Source organism: Gavia stellata, chromosome 12, assembly GCF_030936135.1.
Source record: "Gavia stellata isolate bGavSte3 chromosome 12, bGavSte3.hap2, whole genome shotgun sequence".
Classification (NCBI taxonomy): Eukaryota; Metazoa; Chordata; class Aves; order Gaviiformes; family Gaviidae; genus Gavia; species Gavia stellata.
Window position 1 is genome coordinate 12,610,883 of NC_082605.1, and position 11,133 is coordinate 12,622,015.

Below are 11,133 nucleotides of genomic sequence, written 5' to 3' on the forward strand. Positions count from 1 at the left end.
TTTCTGAAAACACAAGACTAGGGAAGGAGAGCCTTGAAGATAAAGTTATTTTCTGGCACCACCTCCTGGCCTGAAACAGTTCAGCAGTTAGCCTGCCTACAATACAACATTTGGCTTTTTTATAGAAGGTTTAGGATCATAGAATCATTTAGGTTGGAAAAGACCTTTAAGATCATTAACTTCTGTTCAGAAAAAAAATATTAGAAAGTAGTCAAATCATTCAGCACACACAGCTCAGGTCTGCCAGACTGAAAATGTCCTACCAGGGAACCTGGCTTTTCACCAGCTTAGGGGATTGTTATCCCAGATGACAGATTTACCTTCCTTAAGTTAAAGATACATTCTCCACATCCATCCAACCAATCAACCCAAGCTGATTTTTTTTTTTTAACTGTACAGTTATTGGCAGGACAACAACTGGCAAAAGGTACAAACAACTTGGAAGAGATGGGGATTGCTCACATTACCCCCTTCCGCCAGCAGACAGGATGTGTTGGCAACCCATGCACCCAAACACGGCTGTCTGCAAGCCTATGCCACCCCAACAGACAGCTGCCCTCCAGCCACATATACATACACTAGACAGTAAGTCATTTACCTGTGTATAGATACTGCAGAAGAGAGCCAAAGGCTGCTGGATTAATCTAAAATAAAACATGAGAAAGTTACCTTTAGAATTCCCAGGAACTTAATAACAAGCTTGAAACTTGCCTGGATACAAACATGATCCTGAACAAGTGAAAAAAACCCAAACCTTAAATAGCAACTCATACACTGCACCCAATTTCCTTGCTCCTCACATAAGTAATGCTGCCACTCCACCTGGCTTATACAGCTCTTTAAATGTATCAACTGATACTAATCCATGTGCCTAGGGGGACAGGACCTGACTAATGGAGGTGCTCCAAAGACACAGTTATAACACAGGAAAGACGTGTTCTTGTACAAAGAGAAAAGAGAGACATTAAGCAATATCCTGAGAAACTGGAAGTATGTTTGTCACGTGAGGTTTTGCACAGCCACAATCAAGCTACAGAAACATATGCCAGAGTATTGGTGATTAACGGATGGAATGCACTTATGGCCTATTTAGTTCTTGCTGCAAAGGCAACAAAAGGGACTCAATTAGTGCCAATTATGGAGGTGATGTCTTCACTACAGACCACCTGTCCACCAGGAATTAGACAGACTCAACTCATCCCACAGAGGAGCTGTGACGCAGCTGGCAGATGGTAACAGCTACCTGCTACTGCAATTAATTAAGATATGTTTGAGCCCGTGACAGAGGGAACAAAGGGAAAGTACGCAGTCTACAGCTTTTTGTTATCTGAATAAGATGCTATTTTACGGCATAAAGTGCCTCCACAAGCCCCTCTCCTTCACTAGGGTTATTCTGAGCTCCAGGAGCTATTCACTGTGGAAGTTAACCCTCAAACTGTCCTTCCTACTCACTTTTCTCACCCAGTTGAAAGAGGAAAAGAAAGGAAAGAGCTGGAAGCACAGCCTTGCTCACCAGTGGATGCTTCAACACTATCATGTTCTTCCCCTTCCATTTGGTCTCAAACATTTCCGCAAAGTACACACTGCGAGCACTGAGAATGCAGCGGTGGGCACAGAAGGATTTGCCATGAACAATGAAAACGATGTCGCTTTGGTAACCCTGCTCCAGCAACCTGTAAGGAACAAAGAGAGGGGAAATTCATTGCAGAATGAGAAAGGAAAGAATGGAGTAAAGCTACTGGGGGACATGGTACAATTAGGTCTAAATGAACAAATACTTCTAACTGGGCAGGGAGAGACTGCAATGTCCAGAAGGCCAGCATGGGGGCTGGTACTTCACATACTGGACTAGGATCTCTCCCTCCAGTGACTCAAAGAAGTTTCATCAGTGCAAGAGGGAGGCTGGAGAATGCCTCAGGTGAACCCCTGAGCACAGGGAACAGATTTTAAAGCGGAACTAGTTGCCCCCAAACACATCTCTAAAGGTTAATTCTGCTTTTATATTGGCAGATGACAAAAAGCCCTACAGAAGCACACACTTTCACGAAGAATTACCCTGCTACAAAGTTAAGGTGCAACTTTCCTGCTCTCTGGGCACTGTCAGTGTGCATGCTTTAACCATGAAGCAGAGGATTTGATGTCACTCACCCTCAGAAGGAGGAAGGATGTTACAGGCATGAAATGCAGGTAATTACGACATCAGAGATAAAGCCTTGTTTATGATTGCATGCCCATACCCTCATTCTTTAAAAGGAAAAAACCCAAGACTGCTACTTCTAGAGTTTACGGCACCATCACCAGTGTTTCGTAATGCCCTTCACCCCTTGCATATATATCCTCACAAGCATCCACAAGAGGTCAAATCAGGCAAACATCAGGCATCACACTCCTTCTAGAGAGCAGGACTGGTGAACAGGAAGGTGTGGAGTCACACAAGGAGATGATGTCAGAGCAGAGTCTTAAATGCTGATCTCGATCTCCGGCCACTAGAACATCCTTCTTACTAGTGTCTTGCTCAAAACAAAATAGAAGTAGTTAGGTGTTTATTTTTTGCCCCCTACTGTTGCCCTTTTTGTTTCAATTTTAACGCAAGCTCTGTTTGCATTGAGAAGCGGAAAACAGTACATTTTAGTTTTCATGTGTGCTCAACCCTGCATCGTCTGAGCCACAAATTCACCAGGGGAGCGATAAATCACCCTGCAAAATTCTACCTCCCTGAAAGGCAGAATCTGATTTTACTCAGATAAATGAGTTTCCTTCCTCCCCTCTTTCCCCACAGCTTCAGAAATCAGGACTCTGTAGTAATGGGAAGGTTGGCAGATCTTTCTAAGACTTATTTGCTCTACAATTTTGAAGATACAGATGCTGAAACCTTGTTGTTTTGTTGGTTTTTTTTAAGTCAGTCCAATGGGAAGTAAAAAAAAAAACCAAAACCACCAAATCTGTGTAATAACATCAGAACTACCAGGGTAGAAAAACAACGAGAAGAAAAGATTGCCACTATTCCTCTACTGCTAGAGCAAGTTAGGTTTCTTCTCAAGCTCTAGGCTAAGACTGCAAGGTGTGATGGGCAACTTTCAGAAACATCTTAAAATTAACACATTTTAACGAACAAAAAGAAAGAACTGAGTACTGTCTCTATAAGTCATTCTGAGGCTTCTTAAGGTGCTCTATCTCAGAAATGACACACCTATTACCACTGCTGGAAACCTCGACTCGCGGGCTGTAGCACTTCAGGCCTGAAACTTAATTTCAGTTGACATACTCTCCTAAATTGCTGATTTGGTTTTAGTGATCTGATTTTAGTTTAACAGTCAAGGATGACAGTCTAATGCTTCTGCATTGTAAAGACCAGCTTTCCATTGGCTCTGGAGTCTGTACCTAAGTCACTGGAGGCTGTATTTTAAACGCACACATACCTGGAAATCATCCCTTAGGAAGCTCTACATGTCCAGGAATGAGATAGGGTACTGATCAGTAGCCTTTCAAATCTGCCCTTAACAGAGAGCTTGAATATCCAGGTTAACAGCTAAGGAAGGATGACAGAATGCGTTGCACATGGAGCTGCCTCATCTGCTTACCGCTGCAGGAAGACATCATAGTAGTCTCTCTTCATGCACTTTGCCGTGATCTGTTTGTACTCCTTCAGCAGACGTCGGATGGCATCACTCAAAGCTCCATACAAACAACGTTCCCCATCAAAAGTGTTTGCCTCACATTTCGCTCCTGCAAAATGATCACAGGTACATGCCAGCAGGCAGTGTTACATCTTTCTCAAGTGTCCCCGAATGGTCGCTAAATGAGTATGACTTTTGGCTGGTGACATGTTTCACTGTGATCCCCTATGCTACTGAGCATATTTACAAAAACTAAGCTCCCCTTACATGTGTATAACTGAAAGCTGTTCTCCCACAGCAAAATCCCCTTCTGAAGAAGTAGCGACTCATTTAAACTGACCCTGGTAATAAGTCTCTCAGTGTGGCTCCAGCAGTGTTCTGGGAAGAAGAATCTCACTGTACAAAGAGTACGATCATTTACTGGTCTTTTAACAGCTCCTCCTAAAAAGCATTTCTGCCTTGCAGAAGGCAAGAAATGCCTCTTTAGGTTAGAGATTGCTCTGAATGCAGTGGAAGAGACAAACCTTTTGAGATCTGACTCTGTACTCTGACTCCTCTGCCAGAACACAGAATATCACCACCACCTAAGGGAATTTGGGTGCTGGGAACCAAATGGGCAGGCACTTTGCCTGGAGAGCTTGTCTTGCTTTGTTTGAGGTTAGTAAAAGCCCTTGCATTTCACCTTTAAGTTCTGTTTACAATGCAAGGCTATCAGAAGAGCACAAGGAAGTTTTACACTGACGGTTCTTCAGATGAAGTACAATTCTTGCATCAGCATACTCCCAACAGCAATGCACCCTCACAAAACATTAGCTGTGATTTCAGAAAGTCATGCTGCCTCAAGTCATAACAGAAAGCTTCCCTGTAGCGAATTCAAGCACCATGAAAGTGTGTCCAGGGCTCCCACTGCAGCCTGAGATCGCTGATCAGATGGTTGGATGTAACAGAAGAAGTTTCCACGTGGGACACCTAGAAGGACATACAATCCCTACGGAGCAGTATGGAGAAAGATATTGCACCCATAACCAGGACACTTTTGCTCACCATTGGCTAGAAGATAGCGTACAAGCTCCTCATGTCCACAGAGGCAAGCATAATACCTGACAATAACAAGAGAAAGAAAATTAGAGATACAGTGGGAAGTGTTTGGGCACACCACAGCATGCAAACCTCAGCACTGAGCCATCCCTGATCTTAGAAGATGACTTCTCATAGGAGTGAGGAATTGCTACCAAATAGCATAGAAGTCTGACTCCAGCAATAGACTAAGCAGGATCTGTTCCCAGCACTCCTAGGCACTGCTGTCCTGCAAGGAGATCTCAAGGTCCCAGTCTGGGTTCAGCATCTTCTGTTGCATCACCGGCTGCCAAATCCATCCTCATTTTAATGGAGTTCATTTCATGGGCACTCAGCAATTCCACTGAATTCTCAAAAACACTCCTTGCTCCTTCTGTCTGACTGCTGCACGCTATGATAATGAGGGAACAGCACCTACACTGGATGTACAGCAAATGCACCCCTCAAAGTCCTACTTACGATGAGTTTCGTTATCTTTTTCATGATCTAAGCCTTTCATGACTCTCTTTCACAAGGACCTCAAATTGTCCTACAAACTAGGAGAATCCTGTAATGTGCATTGCAGCAGGCAAACGTTAGTCTACATTTACTTTGGGAAGTTATTCTGTACTTTAAATATATTGCAGATGTCTAAATGCACTTTAGAATTGGCATGTGGGGAGGTAAAAAGCTCACACCACCCTCCTCAGCACCAGCATGGGGATTCCTCACTACCTACTGCATGTTCACAGCCTTGCCAGACAGTGATCCCAGTCACTTTGCATTTCACCAAGCCAAGCCTTCACCTGAAAAGACATGCTAGAATGCCATTGACTTTGAGGGGGAAAAAGCCTAATCAGGCCAAGAACAGACTGCTTAATCTAGGTAATTTGGTCAAAAAATTAATCACCCTTCTAAGCACTACTACAGCAAGCATCAGTTAGAGGGGGAGACAAAGACGTATTTAGCTCAGCACCCACAGAGAAAATAAGCAGAAATATGTAGCCAAATCTCCCAAAAAGCAGAACCTGAGATGTTTTCTAACAGTGCTCCTAGCTGCTGATGCAGAGAGAGCAAAAGAGCTCTGAAAGCCCTCCCCTCCCACCCAGCCAGCCCTCTAGGCTGCAGGACTCACAGAGGTGTACTGTCCCATTTATCACGAACATTAATTTCCACATCTCGCTGTTCAAGAAGGTATCTGGAAGAAAAGGGAAAGCAAAGTTATAACTTCATGCAGCTACTCACTCAGTCACGTTCTCCTCTTTCAAAAGATGTAACTTTGAGTTTATACAGTAACTTCCAAAGGTATGACAAGATCTTGCATTTGACTTGGGGAGCTGTCAGCTATGGCTGAAGGGGCATCAGTCAAATCCTCAACCCAAAGAATGGCATTCTGCAGCATGGCTTGGCAGCTCCCTTCAATCTCAAGTGGTGCACATGGGGAAAGAGGGGAATTAAACCCACCTCCTGCTGACCCCTAACAGGGCAGCAATCACAAAATAAGTCTGAGCACTTCAGCAATACCTTCACGTTCTCCAACAATGCTCACAGCCTCGATGCTTACAAATAACTGGCCAAGTTCACAAGGCCAAGGCTGGATTCCCATCCCACTTGTGGCTTTTCTTGCCACAAGTAACAATATCGGTGTCACTCCAGACTGCTCTTTATTCCTGCCACTTCCTTGTCCTGCACATTTAAGCTACATCAAACGCTGCCAACGCTCCCTCTTTGGCACCTCCAGAAGCCAACCTTTGCCTTGCACACAAATCTTCACAGCCTGGCTCTTGTTATAGTCTGTCCCCAACTACTGCAACAACCATCTCTCCTAACGACATGTAAAGTCCCTTTCAGCCTTCACAAAGATTCTCACATTTGTTTGGTTTTTTTTTCCCCTCACCCACTACATCAGTCCCCCTTTTCACTCCCTCCGTCTCAAACTTCAGGTTCCTCTGACCACATTTGAAATCCCAAGCAACTCAGCTCCTTTCTACTCAGCCCCATGTGGTCAATTTGTCCCCTCTGCTTTGACAACATTCCTAGATTGATCATTTTTCCACTATCGCTTCCATGCTGGTCATCTTAAACCTCTGCAAGGCCACCTGCAGGGCCCCTCCTTCTACAGTAAACCTGCAATTTACTGCTTGCAATGAATTAATCTAACATGAATACACAATCAATAACAATGTTCCCCAGCCCTCATCTATCCGCCTATTTTTCCTTTGTTAGCAAGCACCTTGAAATAGAGAGGCTCCTTCTGATTATCTGGGAAGATCCACATGTTGGGAGCTGGAAGAATCAAGTAGGATCAAGAGGTGAAGAGCATTCTTAGACTCAAATCATGAGATGCAGCAGAAGAGTCTGTTGGAAACTCTTGGCCTTTGTGTTACAACATCCATTCACCCTGCAGACAACAAGCCTATCTGAATCCTGATCTGAAAACACCGCGGCGAAGCCATACTGCTTCAGTATGAGCAAGGAGACTTGACCTGAAATTTTGCAGCCCGGTATTTCTCAGAAATACTACCACAGTCTACAGCAGAAGGTGTCTAAATATTTCCATGACGATTACTTTCCGGAGATCTAGCTTCCTACCAACGCAAATACAGTTTCCAACAGCAGAGAAAGAGCAGCTGAAGAAAGAGACTTTGGCAAGGACATTTGCCATCGGCAGCATTCATACCAATGAGGTACACGATAACCGCCTGATACTCAGACGCCTGAACTTTAAGAAAACAGGCAAACCTTATACGAACCTAAGAACACTCGCGAAGACGCAGCGTACACCCAGTTCCTTCGGGGGAAAAGCAACAGGCGTTTATTTACAAAGAAATAAACCCTCTTTTTCACACCCCGGGTATCTCCGGACTCCACGGCTGCCCTAGAGCGCCCCAAGGCCGCGGGAGGCCGCTGGTTTAGCGGCCAGGGCAAGGCCGGGCGGGGCTGCTGAGAAATACGACCCGCGGCCTCTCCCGGCCCCGGGGGCCCGCAAGACCGTAACGCGGCACGGCGGGGCCAGGCTGCCCCCCGCCAGGCCCGGCCCCGCTTCCCCCGGGTAACTAACGCCGTTCAAGGCCGCCCCGCCCCGCCCCGCGCCCCGAGCCCGGCCCGGCTCACCGCACGCGGCTCACGTCCCCCTTCTTGCAGCTGGTGAACAGGTCGCTGGTGTCCATGGCCGGGGCAGGCCGCGGGGCGGCGGCGCCGCATTGACGCGGAGAGCGGAGGGCAGCCGCAAGGGACCGGGCCGGGCCGGGCCGAGCCGGGGGAAGGGGCCGGAGGGGCAGCGGCGGCGGGACGGAAGCGGCGGCGGATGTAAACACGGCGGGCGGGGCGGGGCGGGGCGGGGCGGGACGGGGCGGGGCGGGGCGAGCTGAGCGGCCCCGCCGCCGACCTGGCTTAGCGACGCGAAGCGCCGCGCCCCCCCGCGGCCCGGAGGAGCAACTGTCGCCTGGAGCCCGGGGTGGGAGCGGGGCGGGCCGCTCTGGGACACGCGTGGAACTGAGCGTGCTGCTGTTCCCGCACACGGGAAAGGGGGGGCTGTTCTGGAAGAAGCGGGGGGGGGGGGGGGGGGGGGGCGGGGGCCCTGGTGCAGAACGTGGGTGGGAGGGGGGCTCTGGACCACGTGTGGGTCCAGCTCTGGAGCAGGTGTGGGATGGTGGGAAGCGGGGACACAACCGGCACAGGGTGTGCACGCATGCAGGGGCTCTGCTCGGGAACAGAGGCTTATGCTAAGCCCCCCTAGCAGGGAACAGGGGTCCTGGGCTGGTCCTGTGGGGATGGGGCAGGCAGCACCCCACGGGGCCGGGACAGGCACCCCACAGAGGGAAGCCAGTTTCCCACAGCCCAGGGACCTGGCACAGCCCGGGGCTTCTGCAGCAGCCTGCACTGGGAGAACGAAGGAGTGCTCTGTGGGGCAGAGGGGTGACGCTAACCGCCCCCCATCCTAGCAGAGGGACCCCGGCCAACACCACGTTAACAGATGCGGCAGACGTGAGTTCAGGCAGATGCAGCCAAGCAAAGGACTCTGCTCAGGTCTGTGTTCAGACACCCAGGAGGTGCGTTTTATTGCAAAGAAAACAAAACCACAACCCTGTCGCTTCCAGGGCCAGACGCGAGTGTTTCTAAGTGTTCTCCGGCAGCAGTCCCGAGCAGTGGCCAGGGCTTGCAGACTGTTTAGGTCCCGCAGGAACGAGGGTGTTGAGAAGAATGGCTGGGAGCCTGGCTGTCAGCTGAGATGAGCCCACGAGGCTTTCGTGAGCCAGCACGGATGAAGGTGCTTGTTGTCTCTGACTGTTCAAGCTGACCCAAACCCTCTGTGAAGGAGAGAGGTGCTCCTGCATGGCTGCAAAGGTGGACGGGAACAGATGAGCTGCTGACGGCTGTGGCTGCAGTGGGATCCTGCTGCAACGTTCTAAGGTCATACTGCAATAATCCATAGATAGCGTAACTCCATTTCACACAGCATCCTTTGCCCGGGGGGATCCTTAAGGTGGTATCTTGAACTGTACATACTCCACAGCACAGTTACTGGGGCACTTCTCATTGTTTCTTTACACCCTACATACCACGAGGCGGTCTGCAGGATGCAAAGTCCTAGCATGTGTTGGACTCCTCATTATAGATGCAGTTCTAGACATCTGGGAGTAATCTGCAGCTTGGCCATCCCAAACCACATCTGGCCACTCTCATCTTGGCCGTGCATCCAGCCAATGCCATCGCCAGCGTTCCCCGAGGCACAGAGCTCCTCACACCAGCACCTGATGCTCTCTCTGAAGAACCACCTCCATTTCAAGCCAGAGCCTCTGCTTTCTGGCTGTGCACCCTGGGAGGAGAGGGGACAAGTGGAGGAGAAAGTGGGAAGATGAAGCTGAGACACCCTGTATTGCTACCCAGGGCCTCTAGACCAGTGACTCCAGGGAATGTCCCATCTCATTGCTTCGCAGACGGGGATGTCCTCACACAAACCATCCTGTACACACCTGGTGCGAGTCCCTCTGCTCACAGGTGAGTCCAGCAGCCCCTCGTGAATAAAGCAGGTGACTGTCCCAGGCAAGTCACAGGAAACAAATACCCAGAGCTAAGAGGGGGAAAAAGGTTTTTTTTTTTATTTTTTGTCTCCAACTCCCAGCAGCCACCAGGTGTCAGTGCGATCAAACGCTTGGCAGATGGGACTACAGTGAAGTCCGAGTAGGTGGAAAACAGTTCTGCAGGAATCACTTTGTCTCCTGCATCTGCTCTGTCACCTGGCACACCACTCTAAGAAGTCCAGCTTTGACAGTTTTTGTTAAAAAGAAGTTTAACTACATTAAGGTGATAGAAAAGCTTCTGTTACAAATGCTAAGACAAAGTTTCTCTTTGTCTTTAAATCCTCCCTGTGCAGAGCTGGAAACCCAAGCACTGAACAACAGAGTGAGTGGGCTATCAACAGCCTCTCTACAGTGGTCCCCAGCCCGCAGGTCCCCGGAGATGACCCGTTTCTGCAAGGCTGGCAGGAGAGGGACAACAGTGCAATCGACTTAAGATCAGCCTAGTGCAAAAAAATTACATAGAGAAAAAACAAACGGTAAAGGTATAAAAAGTATCACCAGACGAAAGTGAAATGCTATTAACCAGTAGATTTCTGGAGCTAAACCGAGATCATACAGCCAAGCGCACCCTGTCAGAGACAGCAGAAAATTGTTCTCATGACAGCCACCCTTAGACACGCTCAAGATTGCCTGGCTGCTCTGGACGCAGAAGAGAACTCCACGGTCTCTGGAAAACCTTCAGGCCATAAGCAGCCAGCAGAGTAAATCAGGAGAACTTGCTAGCTTACTAATAAGCCTGCATAGCCCCCTTGGTTTCTTTAAAGTTTGAAGACTTTACATTAGATCAGCAGGTGCTGAGCCCAGCCAGAAGCACTGCTTTATCAGCACCTTGTTTCTTCTCTGAATTAGTAAAGTGGAGAGAAAAACAGCGCAGCAAAGCAGCTCCTAGCAATGAAGTGCAATAAGAAACTGGTTTGTGGGTAAACTCATTCACATCTGATTGGTGGCATTATCTTTTTAATAACCACTGGGCATTAAAAACATATTTAATGAGTATTATTAGACTTAGAAACATTTATACGGTGAAACTGCCTAAAGGCCCCAGCCATGCCAGGCCCCGTTATGCTAAGCGCTATACAAACTCAAACTTTAACTCCATGCTTTAATTTACTCACCATATTGTAACAACAACAACTTGCATTTATTTAATCCTGTGAGTCCCAAAGTGCCATTAAACACAGCCACTGAACTTGTGCAGTTTCACTGCACAGACCCATCAAACTCAGCAGGAGCCATCATCGAGGAGTGGACGGAGAACAGCCACATGTGGCTGTCCATGTACATGGACTGTACCCCATTATCAACTGCTGGGGCAGGAGATGGAACTCCTCTGAGCATCTCTGCCGCCCTACCAACAAGATACAAACGGAGCTGAC

At 48.3% G+C, this 11,133-nt stretch overlaps 1 protein-coding gene across 1 annotated transcript in view; it reads right to left on the reverse strand.

Moving 5' to 3' along the window:
• Positions 1 to 7,855, reverse strand: part of ABTB1 (ankyrin repeat and BTB domain containing 1) — a 28,569-nt gene extending 20,714 nt beyond the window's left edge. The window contains exons 1-6 of the mRNA XM_059823113.1: positions 7,788 to 7,855; positions 5,809 to 5,871; positions 4,662 to 4,717; positions 3,582 to 3,726; positions 1,514 to 1,673; positions 599 to 644 (exon numbers count right to left, since the gene is read on the reverse strand). Of these exons, the coding sequence (XP_059679096.1) occupies positions 599 to 644; positions 1,514 to 1,673; positions 3,582 to 3,726; positions 4,662 to 4,717; positions 5,809 to 5,871; positions 7,788 to 7,843 (526 nt within the window). The 5' untranslated portion in view covers positions 7,844 to 7,855. The remainder of the gene's footprint in view (positions 1 to 598; positions 645 to 1,513; positions 1,674 to 3,581; positions 3,727 to 4,661; positions 4,718 to 5,808; positions 5,872 to 7,787) is intronic.
• Positions 7,856 to 11,133: the final 3,278 nt, after the last annotated feature.